The sequence below is a fragment of the Histoplasma capsulatum genome, genomic scaffold, assembly GCF_000149585.1.
Source record: "Histoplasma capsulatum NAm1 scaffold_3 genomic scaffold, whole genome shotgun sequence".
NCBI lineage: Eukaryota > Fungi > Ascomycota > Eurotiomycetes > Onygenales > Ajellomycetaceae > Histoplasma > Histoplasma mississippiense.
Genome location: NW_001813980.1, coordinates 1,671,954 through 1,686,945, shown reverse-complemented (window position 1 = coordinate 1,686,945; position 14,992 = coordinate 1,671,954). Strand labels below are relative to the sequence as shown.

Sequence of the window (14,992 nt, the reverse complement as noted above, 5' to 3'; positions counted from 1 at the left end):
GGCCATTGAATCATCTCGAGGATTTGCCCCGTACCAACCAGGCGGAACCGACCTCCTGGGAAGGAATGTACGATGATGTCCCACAGCCAAATATTCCAACTGGTCCACAGGGGGGTGGCAACATGAACAGAGGTGGAGGGGGTATGGGTCGTGGAATGTCACCAAATCACGGTATGCCACCACAACATGGCGGTGCTCGGCCATCATCTGGGAATAACAAGAGCATAACACCACAACCGCAAAGTGCGCCGCCAGCAAATGCACCTACTGGCCCAAGGAATGCGGGGAAGCCAGGGGCGAATTACCGTGGTGGGGGGCGGGGTGCTCATCGGGGATTCCATCCTTACGCTCGCACTTGAAACGAATAGGATAATGAAAACGGATTGGTTGGTTTAAGTAATCAAAGAGATATACGATGATAGAAAAAAAGGCTTTCTTCCCAGCAACTCTGGTTATTTTGATGTTTAATCGCACGATTACTCCATAAAAAGTATGGCGAGATTTCGCTACTTGGCGATCATCCTGCAGTCTGAACGTTTGGTGACCGAATAACTACGAATTTTCAGGCGGCATGTCACTCCAGCCTCCTCTAAATAATTGCGACACGACCTCAACTCGCCCACTGTTTATGTTTGTTCCTTTCTTGTTTATTGTTGTTTACCGATGGCTCCCCAACACTCCCCCTTCGCTTCTGCCCATTTTCCTTCTTTTTTCTATTTCAACTATCATCTTTTCACCCCTGGACCGCCTCGGAGTTATACGTTACGGAATCCTCCAGCAATTGCGGCTCAAGAAAGTTAAATCGAATGCAGCAGTTAGCAGCCCGTATATTACCCTACTCTCTCTGCCTCTCTCGCGGATACCTGGCTCCCAACCAGTTGGATCAAACAAGTGTTATCATGTCAAGCCCCCCACGTTATGTTCCTTCTCACACTTTTCTCTTTTTTGATCTGCTCTCCATTTTCCTTGTTCTCTCTAGGCAAATATCAAATCTTGTGGTTTCTTCTTTTTGCCCTGTTCGAATCTGCGTTGTTCATCTGATTATTTGACCCATTTTTCTCCAATTGTAATTTCATTTCTCATTTCTTCGGCTTTTAACTTTCCCTCCTTCCTTCTCTTTCTTGAGTTGTATTGTAATATATCAATATTTTACCTAAACAAGACGAAAAGCACCATGAAACGAAAAAACGAGGCAACTATGCAGTTTTATTTCCCCCGAAATCAAAATTGACTAGTCACTGAGTAGACGTTCTTATTTGCTAAACGCGGGATTCAAGGAGAAGATATTTAAATTTTTATTTTTGATATACATGATACCTCAAAGTTCCAATTACCTGAGTAGATCACGGTGGGTACATAGAAAGAAAACGAGAATAGAAACTTAAGGATTTTTCTTTCCTTTGGTTATTTTTTAACGGAGAAGAAAAGAAAATGCTTTTATGTCCCTTAGGCGTATGTTATCAAAACAAATGTACAGTACAGAGAGTTACATTAGTACACAATAAAGGGACAAGAATGTTGGTAGTTAAAAAGGATTACGGATGGAGTACGTCGTAGTACATTGTGTGGATATTCTATATATATATATATATATATATCTCTATATATGGCTTGAACCAGAGACTGTGAAAATCGCTAATAGGGAGAATGATCGGGGCCGAAAGCGAGAAGGAAAGAGGAAATGCAGTATATGTAGTATAGCATAAACATTATTAAAACAATGAGGAAAATGAAAAGAAGAAAACCGATTTGCGGCGGTGATGTAAGTGTGTGGTCTAGGTCTGGAGATTTTTTGAGAAGTTATGGCCCAAGTTTGGATATGTTCTTTTCTAGTACGCCTGTCCGATCATAGGCCTCGAAAATTGTCGTTCGGGTGATGGGTCCCTCATATTCATATGGTTTATGTTGTCCGCATTTGCTGGGATTAAATGATCGGTGCTGTTTGTATACATGTGGTGAGATTTTTCGCTAGTGGATGAACCCATGTAAGGATCGTAAGAGGAAGTGCGGTTGTAGTAGCCCGTTGAGCCTCTCCAAGAAGAGTAGTGCGGGGGAACGGTTTCTAGAAGGGAATTTCGAGCGTCCAGGGGAGTGAGGTTATCTAGGTCTCGATCCATGGTTTCTTAAAAATTTTTTGAATGATTTCATTAGCCATACTCGTTTTTCGTCCAATGGAAATAATTACAAGAAACTTACCAGGGTCTTTCCGCCTCCTCGCGGAATGTGGGTTCTTCTTGAACAGAAGTATTATGGCATTGACAACGATCAAAATGGCAAGGATGCAAGTCAGTGCTGATTGAACTGCAATCAGAACGACACCAGTGACGGTTTGCGTTGTCGTTGACAGCCCCAGCTCCTGAACGAAGACTAGAATGCACGCAACAGAGAGGACACGGACTACTTGAATGGATATATTGATCCATTGGCCTGACTTTGCTTCGTAGGGTCTCGACCATAGGAGGAGGATGAACATGATTGCCTCAACGATAAGTTGGCCAGCCGTCTGGACGAGTCCATGGCCATCGCCCCCAGCAATGATGCAACCTCTTGCAAGCATGTAGACGATGGTGGGGACGAAAATCCACCAATATCCCTTTCTGTAGTTGTCGTAGAAAAGGCTGTATTTCCGCCATGTTTCCCGATCTTCGTATAGCGCAGCTGCACTACCTTCCACTTTCTTATATTTTCGAGCCACGCTCCAAATCTTGAACGTAAAATATCCTAGAATCCCGGTAAAAATGGCGAGGGTGACACCTGCAAGGACTTTGGCGGCCCACGAATCGCCTCGGGTGAATTGGAAAACGCAGTAGAGGGTAAAGATGCCGTACAATACGAGAATCAAATTGGTGATTGTCCTCGCTAGTATTCCCCAGTAATCCTTCCGGAAGTTCGTTAATTTTTTCGGAAAAGATGCAAACATAGCCCAGACCTCAAGAATAACCTTGAAGAGCAATATACCAACAGCAATGGCCGCAACGACGATAGCAAATATCAACAGCACTGTCATGAAGGTATTAGATTTCGGAACCGAGAGCATTTCGACGTATGCCTGGATTCCCTTGACAACATGATTAATGCCGCCCTCGTCCTCAGTGCCACCTGCTGTGGATGTCTCATTGATCGACGTGGATATCTCCCGAACCGCAATACCGGCAGAATTGAAAATGGAATTCCATGAACGTTTTACATTACTCGAGGTACCAGACCCTTCGTCAAATATAAGCGTAGCATTTTCAAGGAATTGGACATTGTCGTTTGTCAGATTGCCCCCGGTCTTATTTCTAAAATCGTCAATCGACATCTGCATTTGTTTCCAAGGAATCAGCCCGGTGCTGAACGCAAAGTTTTTGGTGAAGCTGCGGTAGATCGGCGGGTAGTTGACGCTAAGCATGCCGTTGGTTGCCATCGAATGAAACCACCCAACAACCTCACCGAATGTCGGGCTTGATGTAGCAGCACCGGGATGCCCACCTGCCACCAAAGCTGCGGCGCCTGACAATACCAAGGCAGCCCCTACGACTCCAGCCGCGGCGTATGATACCGCGGGTGCCTCTAATGATTTGCCATTGCCTACAGTTGAACTGATACAAGCAAGAGTCTGACCTCCGTCATTCGATTTTAAGAGCATGGTCGCGTGTGCCTGGAGGTCGGGAATTGCAAACGCGATGGATGGGATTTTCTCTGCGAACTTGGAAGGAATTTTTTGACTTCCTTTGGCCATAAATCGTCCCGCAGGAACTGTAGACAGACATGAGTTAATATGAGATATACCAATCAAGTCAATAAATCTAGTTAACGTACCAGGGCATAGTTGATCGACTTTCGTTGCCTCATCACAGGGATTGAAGCTTTGAGTGATTTTCTGGCCATAAGCCTCAACGAGCAACACTGCCGTCACATTTTGGATCTTTGAACTACTCCCTGCAACATCGAAGATGAAGTCATTGGTAGTGCGGTCGAACTCTAGGTTGATCTTTTCGACATTGATCTCGGAGTTATCAAGGCACGATGTGAAGCCATTGTTTTTGAGGACATCTATTCCATCAACGTGATGTGAAAACAGGCTCCAGGCCAAAAGAAGGGAGGTTATTGACCAAGGTCGGATCCACATATTGACTGAATCAGTCGGGAAGCCACCTGGGACGAGTTCTATCCCAGACGATGAAGCTATGAAAAGTTAGACAAGACAAAGATGGTACAGACCTCAAAGAAAAGAGGCACTCCGAGACAAACAGAGACAAGAGAGTAATCCCGATGGCGTGGGCAAAATTATGCACTCACCTGCAAAAAGCAAACACACAGCGGCGAATGTGACGTAAGTTGGCAATCTCCAAAATTGTATAAATAAAGAAAACAAAAATAAAGGATTTGTATATATAGAGTCAGAGACCCGGGAGTCAGGAGAGAATAATAGGGAAGGTTGACATGGAAGGAGGAAACATCTACGCGCTGGGAGTCTTTATGCAAAAACACGAGCAGACATGATTTGCCAGCTCAAGGAAATGTCTTGCAGCTGGTTCCTTTGTGGAGCTGTTATGGACTATCTCCAGGCTGTCCAGAAAAATGGGAAGCAAGAGACAAAGCAGAGGGAGGAGAGGGGAGAGAGAGAATTTTTTTTAGAAAAGATGGAGGAGATGAGAACCCGCTGATTTCCTTTCTAACCTAACTTAACGGCTCTTGTTCCTCAGTCTTCTCGACGAAAGAGCAGGAAAAAGCGAATAGACATCAAAACCATGGCGGGGGAACACAGGACACACGCCCAGCTGTATCACCGTGCATCATGCCAGCAATCTAGGGGGAGAATCCACTCCAGCGATCCAGCCCAACTCCGCCCTCCCATGTGGACGTACATCTTGTTCCCTTCCCGTTTTTCCCTTTGGACCGCATGATGTCTCACGACTGCGTTGACGAAGCAAGGAGAGCTAACTAGCGCGGAAGCCAAATTGGCAGCCGGGACCAGTGAGAGGCATTGTCTGGCGCTGAATGGAAACGGTCGAGTGGATAGCTTCTTGAGATAGTTTCAGCCACAGGATCCACATCGTTTTGCTGGCCGTTGTCCTTGAGCCCGTCATGCTTAGAATGCCGACGAGGTGGCCGATTTTGTCCTTTGAGGAGGAAGTTCAAATGAACGAAGAGCGAGAGCTGTGCCGAGTTCCTCGGGCGGAACTGAACGAGATATCTCCCTTGCAGATTCAGCAGTATGGAGTTCCCTGAAAATAGGGGGGTCAATGCCCGCTGGCAAAAGCAACGCCTCACTATTTGCCAGTATCTGCGTGTCCGTCTCCGTTGTCTTTTTTTTGGGCGTCTTCGTCGACTAGTGAGGTGTTTCATCGCTGGCAAATCAGAAGCCTGGTCAGGGTCCACTGTGGCCAGGCCAGGGGCGGATCTCGATCTGGAAACAAAGCTTGAACGATCAACAGATTCACAGCGAGGGGGAAGCTGAGAAGAATGCTCGACGAGCGAACCCTACTGGTTATGAAGGGGAACCAAACTCATGGCCCAAGGGGCGAAAACTTCTCCACAACCGTTCATCTAATTTTAGAGCCTGAAAAATGTCTCGAAATTCTTGTCGTACCATGCAAGTGGATGAAGCGATTAAAATTAATTAGATATCAACGGGCATTGCGTTTCACAATGAACCCACCACCAACAAGGAATACTGAGTGCAAGTCTTCCAAAAAAAAAAAATAAATAAATAAATAAAAATAAAAATAAAAAATAAAAATATGCCCAGTGTTCGCAGCGGTCAATAGCGGTACCGTTGGTCTTGACAGTATATATTGTTTCCTTCCAAATTAATTAAAACTGAGCTGTTGCTGGGCCCATATCTTGATGGAATATAAAACAAACTCGTCATAACAATATAATATAGATATATACATATATAAGCATGGCTTCATGTCGAGGACGATCTCCTTGCGTCAGATAAAAAATGAAAATTGAGAAATAAATACAAAAGTGCCAGATAGAAAACAAGAAGAATAGGAGCGTCAGGGTACGGACATATATATCTACAATATGCCCTGAAGCCATACATGGCATCCTCCATCTCACTTTCTCCCCCTGATGATAGTAAAATAACAAGACATACGCAACATCATGGTCACTTTTGGGTGGCGGCTTTCTCCCGCATCGCCGCGCGTGCACTCCGACTTCCCCCAAGCTTCGGGCCACGGGGGACATCCCGCTTAGTCGTTTTTGAACTCCTTGTCCGAGCACCACGGCGCCTGGAGTATATGGCATCCAAAAAGTCACGTCGGAACTGCTCCGCAATGCGATCGTCTGCCGCTTGCTCATCGTTTTGCTGGCTAACAACTTCGGGCTCATCGTAGACGTCGACTGTAAAATGAAACGAAGGTAGAAATTAGTTTGTTATGCTTCCCATAAAAGGGGACGTATATATGTGCACATGTTGTAAAGCATATATATGGTAAGTAGATGATAAGAGAGACAACTCACGTTTGCTCTCCCGAAGAACCTCCTCAACAAGCTTATCTCGTCTAATATCTTCACTATTTCTTCTCTTCCGGGCCCGCCAATTTTTGCCATCCTTGGAGCCCGGTCGTGCTTTGTTGGAAGTGGCGCCCTTGTCCTCATCCTCATCCTCATCCGGCACTTGATCGCCTGCGAGCCTTCTTGTCGCTGCTTCAGTCCGTTCGATATTACGGAGTTTTGCGTCGGGTCCCAGGTCGATTTCATGCAACTTGCCTAACGATGCTGGCTGGCGTTGGGGAAGCACGAGATCCGAGGTGGGGCCTCGCACTGCGCCCTGAGATTCTGGCTGGTCATGATGATCCGCGGTGTTGTTGTTCTTGTGTTTTTCATGACGTTTAGCCATCTCTGACTCTATATACGCCATCCTTATCACGTTAGTCCTTCCCCTATTCATCCATGGAAGGATAAAACAGAAGAATATCCTTCATACAAATACAGAAAACAAATAACAATGGATATCGGGGAAAACGTACATATGCTTATCCACATCCACTCTTTGACCAGTATGGGCAACAAAGCGATCCGAAATGCCTCGGATAACCACATTCTCAGGGTCATGAGCCACAGATCCAGCTTGCAATTGAGACTCGCCATGGCCATCATCGACAGGCTTTGGCAAGGCAGTAAACTCAACGCCACCCCTTCGACTCTTGATGGCTTTTCGAAGGCGAAAGATGTCTGTAATACCAGTGCCCGTTTCTTCCGGCTCATCAGAATTTGCTTCTGAGGCTTCTCTATTATGCACCTCTGTGGACCGGCGAGTAGAGGATTCGGGACCCGGAGCGGCTTGCGGTGGTTGTGATTGATCTGACGAAGTTTCCGAGCGCTTTCGGAGGAACTTTCGTCTCTTGACCGGCCTAAAGAGAAGCTCTTCAGTCTCCATGGTTGACATAGCTGTTTAAATTATTAGAGGATAGTTGTTGAATGCTTTTTACACAGCAGGAGAGCGTAGTTTGGAGTTGCGTTGAAGTCAGTTGCTGTTGAAGTCGTGAAGAGGCGAGGGATCAAGCCTGGAGCCAATGGTTGGCCAAAGTCAAAAGTTGGTGATCAACTGCAAACAACTCCTCGGTTCTGCTCCCCACCACTTTTACCACTCCTTGCAGCTATTAATCAACACCACCACCTCATCGAATTATCTATCATACATCCAACACCATTTCCCAATTGCCTATTTACCTGCGACTGCTATTTAAGATTTCTTCTATGGTCAGAGTGCTAGCTCTGTGATATACGCTTGCGTATTTCAGGTTCTTGAAGATTTCAACCTCGCCAATATTCACAACACAGTACGCGAGCGATAGAGATGAGCTCTCTAGTACCTCCAGCAACCGCTGAATACGGTGGCGGTATGTCCCATACATCTTTACTCCTTTAAGCCGCGCGGGTATCCTATCTGCTAACTCCAATTTTCGCAGACGAGGTGTCCGCAATTATCCTCGATCCAGGCTATTCAACTGTACGCGCCGGCTTCGCGGGCGAAGACACACCGAAATCTGTCATTCCAACCTGCTACGGGAAGTACACTACAGATGCCCAGGACAAATACATTTATGGAGACAGCATCTACGTCACGCCACGGCCGGGGCTCTCCATTCACAATCCAATGGGGAGAGAAGGGATAGTAGAGGACTGGGACGCAGCAGAGAAAGTATGGGAATACTCATTCACATCCCGGTTAACGGGGCCCAAGTCCGGGAACCCTCTGTTTAATGGATTAAATGACACTGCCAATGGCGACCTACCGGCGGAGATGGATGTCGTGGAAGCGGAAGAGAAGCCGTTGGCTGATAGCCCGCTACTTATGACAGAGTGCGGTTGGAATCCTGTCAAGGCACGGGAAAAGACTATTGAAATAGCAATGGAGAAATGGGGGACACCTGCCTTCTATCTGGCTCGGAATGGACCATTAGCTGCGTGAGTTCCTCCGCTTCGCCAGCACTTCCCCTTCTCCAGGTGAACCGAAAGGTGATATACAGTACTAATATGTATGTCGTCCAGCTTCGCTTCAGGCAAAGCATCAGCCTTAGTTGTTGATGTTGGCGCATCAGGCGTTTCCATAACTCCCGTCCACGACGGCCTAGTTCTAAAAAGGGGCGTTCAACACTCCCCTCTTGGCGGAGAGTTTATATCCTCACAGATCCGCGCCCTTTTCAGGACGAACTCGCCACAACCCATAACAATCACTCCACACTACCTCGTGTCTTCTAAGACAGCAGTGGATGCTGGTCAACAGGCCCAAGCAACCTACAAAACTATTCCCGCAGACCGGGCCCCAGACCCATCCTTCCGTCGACTCCTGGAAGACCGGACTATATCTGAATTCAAAGAGTGTGTGGTGCAAGTTTGGCCCGGTCCGCATTCCCTATCCAGCACCGGCCCCAATGGCATCCCCAATGAGGAGATCGCCAGGGGGAGTCCAGGCCGCCCCTTCGAGTTCCCGGACGGCTACAACCAGGTATTTGGGGCCGAGCGATACCGCGTAGTTGAATCGCTATTCGACGCTCAAGCGGCGATTCCCGATACAGAACCAGAGTTCCCCGCGCCCACTGCTGCCCAAACAATACCAGAGCTAATCCGAAACTCTCTAAGTCAAGTCGACGTAGATATCCGACCGCACTTGCTCGCCAATGTAGTCGTGACGGGTGCGACTAGTCTGCTGTACGGCTTCAATGATCGACTGAACTTTGAGCTTATGAACATGTTCCCGAGTCCCCGGGTACGTATAACTGCGCCTGGCAACACAGCGGAACGGAAGTTTGGGTCATGGCTTGGGGGGAGTATTGTTGCGAGCCTGGGGACATTTCATCAAATGTGGATATCGAAGAAGGAGTTTGATGAGCATGGACCGAATATCGTGGAAAAAAGATGCAAGTAATAAAACTGCCTACTTCACCTCTCACCTTTTAGTTTCATATTGGTCGTTCGGTGTCATATCTCGGTGGTCTTGCTCTCTTCGGTTTCTCCGTGGTGGGGTTTCCATAAACGATGCGAGTGTTATGGACAACCATATTTTGTGGAGAAACAAATCAATGTAGTTGTAAAAAAGACTTTCGTAGGCTTACAAAAGAAACAGACTTTGACATCACTTCCCCAGAAATTAATTACCTTGTACGGAGTAATTATATCCATCTTCATCCTCATAGGAGACACACGAATTCACGTGACCGTGGTTCGTGACAAAGCGCCTCCACACGCTTGCTTCACGCGTCCATTGGCTTCAGCGCTGCCTATAAGAACTTCAGCCACCAGGCCTTCCCTGCCTGGGCGGACGTTGAGCCGAGCTCCTTTTCTTGTCCTTCTGTCCAGGCACGCCTTTGAACTCACAGAGGCATCAGACAAAAGCGAATAAAATCCTGTATGCTTCGAAGTTTTGTGACTCTCATACCCCAGAGCCATTCCGTTCTTTATACTTACACAGTCTGCCATTCTCACCCGTCTAATACCCTACCTGTTGGCTTAGCAGCCATGTCTACTGTCTCCCGTAAACGGGATGCCAACCACCTAGGGGACAATGGTGGAACCGCTGCTGAAGCAGAGACAAAGAAACCCAAGCCAAATGGAAGCATTACGTCGTTTTTTGGCGCCCCCAAGGCTAGGGATTCCGCAGCGCAGGGCACAACAAAGCTGTCCTTCGCTCCCAGGCCCAAAGTAAGTTTTAACAAGGAGAAATGGGTTGCTGGCCTAACAGCAGAGCAGAAGGAACTGCTCAAACTGGAAATAGACACATTGGACGAGAGCTGGCTGGCTCATTTGAAGGATGAGGTGATCACCCCAGAATTCTTGAATCTGAAAAGGTTTTTGAAACGGGAAATTGTCGGAGGTGCGAAGATATTTCCGCCGCTGGAGGAGGTGTATTCATGGTAAGACAAGAAAGAACAAAGTCCCTCTATAGGAGAAGTCAGAATCTTACTCCTCCGTTCTTTTTCACTATTTAGGTCCCGACACACTCCCCTCCACACAGTCCGCGCCGTAATCATCGGCCAGGATCCATATCACAACCACAACCAAGCCCATGGCCTCTGCTTCTCCGTTCGGCCTCCCATGCCTGCCCCTCCCTCACTAAAAAACATATACATAGCCCTTCAAAACGATTATCCCTCCTTCACCAAACCACCCAACAACGGAGGCTACCTTGCCCCCTGGGCGAACCGTGGTGTCCTCATGTTAAACACATGCCTTACAGTCCGCGCGCATCATGCCAACAGCCACGCAAACCAGGGTTGGGAGAAGTTTACTCAGAAGGTCATTGATGTGGTAGCGAAGACGAGGACGCGTGGGGTTGTGTTTTTAGCTTGGGGTAAGCCGGCAGGAAAGCGTGTGGCCCATATTCTTCGTGACAAGGAGAAGAGGCATTGCGTATTGCAGTCTGTGCATCCCAGTCCGTTGAGTGCGCATGGTGGATTTGTAAGTTTTTCTACTACGATTGCTCATATTACTCCTATTCATCACCATCTCACTTTGGTTATGCAATTTTCCCGACCCTGGCTAATATGAGAATGCGATTTTCTCATCCCCTCTCCCTTACAGTTTAAATGCGGCCACTTTAAGAAGACCAATGAATGGCTTCTGGAACGTTATGGCAAAGATGGGATTATTGACTGGGCTCTCATCGAGGAGAAAACATCATCATCATCATCACCACCACCACCAACAGCACCAAAAACGAATATAGCTGTAGCTACAGCGACCGAAACTAACCTTCAAATCAACTCCACCACTGTCTCCACCACGGCCAAAGCGCAAGCTATCGTACCGAAAGGGGGCGGGATCCCCAGTTCGTCTCTGTTATCGGAAGACGAGGATGATGATGCTGATGCATTGGCTGCTCTAGCGGAGGCCGAGTATGAACTTCCTAACTGATTCAGGAAACTGTATATGAGCGCAACACAGGAGTTTTGTGTGTCTTGAGTGCGTGCGCGTTTGTGTGCATTCTCTTCATATTGCTGGCCAGAAATTATCAACTCTTGGGACCTTAGCCCGTCGATTGTTTTCCTTTTTTTTTTTTTTCTTTTTCCCCCTGATGGCTGGAGGAATGCAAAAGCCCTTTCGATATGCTGTTATTTATTAGATTTGGTAGAGTCTCTTTTAAATTTTTTCTTCCCTCCACCCCCCCCCCCCGGCGAATTCTGTTATTTATCTATTTATTTGATTATTTGATTAATTCCATTCGATTCCATTCAGTTCAATTGGATTTTCCCCCGATCTCCGATCTCTTTTATTTATTTCAAGGTTTTCCTGATTTCAGGTGAAAAGCTTCGAAGCTTTCGGTTGAGTCTTGGAAATTTTTTAAAGTTCGAGATCCATCCATAGCTAGCCCAACGCAATTGAATGTTACTAGCAGGATCCACTAATTATGTGATCTGTCACAATCGGAAACTTTGCACAAGAGATAGAGTTACAGGGTGCGAAACGAGGTTGACAGCCTGCTTGATACAGCCCTTGCAAATCGGAAAAACGCTAAGCTCGTACAGGTAGGTATCTAATCGTGCCGCTGCGCACCCACACCTCGTTGGCTGCGTGCGGCCGCCGTACCAGGCCTCTGTGCCATAGAGCAGTGAGGGAACCACGCAGGTGGTGACCGCCTTCCGCAGAGCGTCTGCTGGGGGCCCGTCTCTGGTCTTTCCCAGACTCCGGATGTGCTGGGCCACGGCCCTTGCCTTCTTTGCCCGGGTGGAGACATGTGGTCTCCAGGTGAGCCTTCTGTCGAAGTGTACACCCAGCCAGCGAAGTGCTGGCTCCTGTCCAGCTGGGGCAGTAACAGGGTGAACAGTGAGATCCTCAGACACAACTACTGCTGGTGCCTCATTGTGTCGCTTTCTTGTAAGATGGATCATCTCAAGTTTCTCTGGTGCGAAGGCCACCTTGTTTATCTCCCCCCACCTCAGAATACTCTGTATATCCTGTCTGAGAAGGGTGGCATTGTTGTCAAGTGAGTGGGTCGCCCGCCAGATGTTCAGATCATCCGCATAGCCAAAGCGCAACTCCGAGTTTTGCCACAGCAGCTCTGCCAGGTACAGAAGGAACAGTATTGGTGACAAAGGAGACCCCTGTGGCGTGCCACATTGCATCTGATGTGCTGCTGTGGTGGTCCCCTCCAGCCGGACCTGAGCTCTGCGTTCAGTGAGGAAACTGTCAATGAGCTGCAGCAGCTCGCGTGGCCACCCCTGCTGCGCCATCCGCTGAAGCAGCCGCCTGCGCAGCACAGCATCAAAGGCACCCTGCACATCCATTGTGACCATGGACACTTCTTTGTTTTGTGCGAAGGCTGCCTCCACCTCATGAGTGAAAGCAGCTACCAGGTCCATTGCAGATCGTCTGGGCAGCGCCCCCCCATGCTGTGGGCTGACTATGCCGTGAATGAGTGCCGTGTACGCCAGTCGCCTTGCAATGATGCGTTCCAGCCCTTTGGAGATTACTGAAAGCAGGGCAATGGGCCTCCAGGAGCGGACTGAGCTTCTATCTCTCTTACCCACCTTGGGTATCATTGCCACCTCTGCCAGTTTCCAGGCTCGTGGGAAGTGGCAGAGCCGGAGGCAGCAGTTGTATAGCTGCTGTATAAAGAGGGACACATGCTGCCAGCATGCTTTGAGCATCCGCACTGTGATTCCATCCGTGCCTGGGGAGGTGCTCTGTACCCCAATGGTGTTGCGCTGCCAGGGACATCACAGTCTATGCAGACAGTACAGATAGCACAACTAGGCTCATCTGTCTCAATTAGCTGTGGTGTAATCAGTACAGTCTACGTGTCTGACTCAGCTGATATGGTTTTGACTGCCGGCATTGTATCTACGCGTGCTCTGCTTTGTTTTCCTCTCGTTTGCCCTTGTCTCTATCGGCTCAAATGCTTCTTCTTCCTTCTTTTCTTTGCTCTCTCTGTCATTCTCTGCTCTTTTCCTGTCACAACCTTCTTCAGTGCTCTCTCCTTCATTATTTATCTTGTCTGTCTTTCTTCTGATGTTAGAAGCACAGACAGCTTTCTGATCAACTGAGAGAGGTATCCCTCTCTGCTCACTATAAAGCCTTCCAGGCACGGCAGCGGCGGTGCCCTCAGGGAACCACACTATAGCCCCACCATGAATGGCCATACGTCGGGCCAGAAGTGGATGCGCAGCTCAGAAAAATCCTTTGCAATGAGCTGAGTCTTCTCAAGAGTTGCCACCTGGATTCTGTTTTCTCTCTCTGTGTACATAGAAATCTCTCCAGCGTAGCACGTCTCCATGCCCTTCGGGAGGCTTCTGAAACACGGGCGCTGCCCGTGTTTTCTCCGGGACGTTAAACCTATACATACATACATACATACCTCGTGTGGGTGCGCCACACCAAAACGATAAAAACACCGAAACGATAAATATCTTGTAATTTCATCATTCTCATCTTCTTAATTAATTAATAACCCACCACAATGTCAAATAAGGATAAAACAATTTAAGAATGCATGCAAAAAGCTGTCACTTATCATCAAAAAAACCCAAATTCCAAAATACTGCCTCTGTTGTGAGAATTTGAGGTCTCTTATCAACATCTCTGAGTGTATATCAATGGAAGAAATCTGAATACTGCAAAGACCCCAGTTAATAAGAGGTTAAATGAGAGTCAGAAGGACACAATTAAACAATGAATCAAGCTGCTAAATAAATTGAATTGCCCCTCCACAACTGAACACATTGAAGATTTTATAAGTTCAATCCTCAGACATCAGCATACAGATCCTACTATCTTCTTCTCAAAAGTCAATAAAATATAAATTTATAGATTTATTGAATGTTTATCTGAATATAAAAGGGTGAAGCAGAAGCCCATGAATTCAAAAAAAGTGACAATTGAAGATATTGATTATATCAATATCTGGTTTGAATATCTCTGAATTCTATTTAAGCAGTATCAATTTCACACCTGTGATGTATACAACTTTGATGAGATTGAATTTCAAAAAGGTTAAGAATATAAAGAATAAGTTATAACTGTTTTTAAAAAAATCAATTTCATTATTCCTTCTTTCTTTTCAAGAGAATTGATTACATTTATTAAATGTATATTTATGAATAATCATATCATTTCATTGTTGATGATCTTGGCCTCAAAAATCCACTTGAAGAATTGATATACACAGATGAATTTATTCAATAATTATAAAATTGCTATATTGAATACTGAATTCATAAATGATAAGATTGATTTTGAATGACTTAAACACTTCAATACTATTATAAAAAAAAATTGTAGAGAATTTATCAATTGCTTTTAATGAATAATTATGAATCTCATATCACAGAGAAGTTTATATAATACACAGATTTTCATAAAATAATTTTATATAGATTTTCTTCACATGTCATTTATTTACTACAATCTCTGAATAGTTTACTATTTCAGCAATATAAGCATTATCATTCAAAAGTAGTCAACAATACTGCATGTCATGATTTTGATAAATATGAAAAACAACAATTTCTATAAGATCTTTCAACTATATGAAACATTATAATATAGCTGGATG

At 46.3% G+C, this 14,992-nt stretch overlaps 6 protein-coding genes across 6 annotated transcripts in view; 2 read left to right on the top strand and 4 right to left on the bottom strand.

Moving 5' to 3' along the window:
* Nucleotides 1–207, bottom strand: part of HCAG_03639 (conserved hypothetical protein) — a gene marked incomplete at both ends in the record, with an annotated part of 1,360 nt that extends 1,153 nt beyond the window's left edge. Inside the window, one exon of the mRNA XM_001541491.1 lies at nucleotides 39–207. Within this exon, the coding sequence (XP_001541541.1) occupies nucleotides 39–207 (169 nt within the window). The remainder of the gene's footprint in view (nucleotides 1–38) is intronic.
* Nucleotides 208–1,829: 1,622 nt separating this feature from the next.
* HCAG_03638 (conserved hypothetical protein) lies at nucleotides 1,830–4,111 on the bottom strand (the record flags this gene model as incomplete). The annotated part of the gene is made up of 3 exons (XM_001541490.1): nucleotides 1,830–2,101; nucleotides 2,197–3,738; nucleotides 3,802–4,111. 3 exons carry the CDS (start codon nucleotides 4,109–4,111, stop codon nucleotides 1,830–1,832), a joined length of 2,124 nt encoding a protein of 707 aa, XP_001541540.1.
* Nucleotides 4,112–6,103: 1,992 nt separating this feature from the next.
* HCAG_03637 (predicted protein) lies at nucleotides 6,104–7,378 on the bottom strand (the record flags this gene model as incomplete). The annotated part of the gene is made up of 3 exons (XM_001541489.1): nucleotides 6,104–6,339; nucleotides 6,460–6,881; nucleotides 6,969–7,378. The coding sequence occupies 3 exons, from the start codon at nucleotides 7,376–7,378 to the stop codon at nucleotides 6,104–6,106; spliced, it is 1,068 nt and encodes a 355-aa protein (XP_001541539.1).
* A 420-nt stretch (nucleotides 7,379–7,798) lies between these two features.
* HCAG_03636 (hypothetical protein) lies at nucleotides 7,799–9,477 on the top strand (the record flags this gene model as incomplete). Its single annotated transcript, XM_001541488.1, has 4 exons — nucleotides 7,799–7,841; nucleotides 7,911–8,409; nucleotides 8,494–9,211; nucleotides 9,403–9,477. The coding sequence occupies 4 exons, from the start codon at nucleotides 7,799–7,801 to the stop codon at nucleotides 9,475–9,477; spliced, it is 1,335 nt and encodes a 444-aa protein (XP_001541538.1).
* Nucleotides 9,478–9,960: 483 nt separating this feature from the next.
* On the top strand, nucleotides 9,961–11,355 carry HCAG_03635 (uracil-DNA glycosylase; the record flags this gene model as incomplete). Its single annotated transcript, XM_001541487.1, has 3 exons — nucleotides 9,961–10,355; nucleotides 10,431–10,899; nucleotides 11,023–11,355. The coding sequence occupies 3 exons, from the start codon at nucleotides 9,961–9,963 to the stop codon at nucleotides 11,353–11,355; spliced, it is 1,197 nt and encodes a 398-aa protein (XP_001541537.1).
* Nucleotides 11,356–11,858: 503 nt separating this feature from the next.
* Nucleotides 11,859–14,017, bottom strand: HCAG_03634 (conserved hypothetical protein; the record flags this gene model as incomplete). The annotated part of the gene is made up of 4 exons (XM_001541486.1): nucleotides 11,859–13,145; nucleotides 13,583–13,654; nucleotides 13,707–13,773; nucleotides 13,980–14,017. The coding sequence occupies 4 exons, from the start codon at nucleotides 14,015–14,017 to the stop codon at nucleotides 11,859–11,861; spliced, it is 1,464 nt and encodes a 487-aa protein (XP_001541536.1).
* Nucleotides 14,018–14,992: the final 975 nt, after the last annotated feature.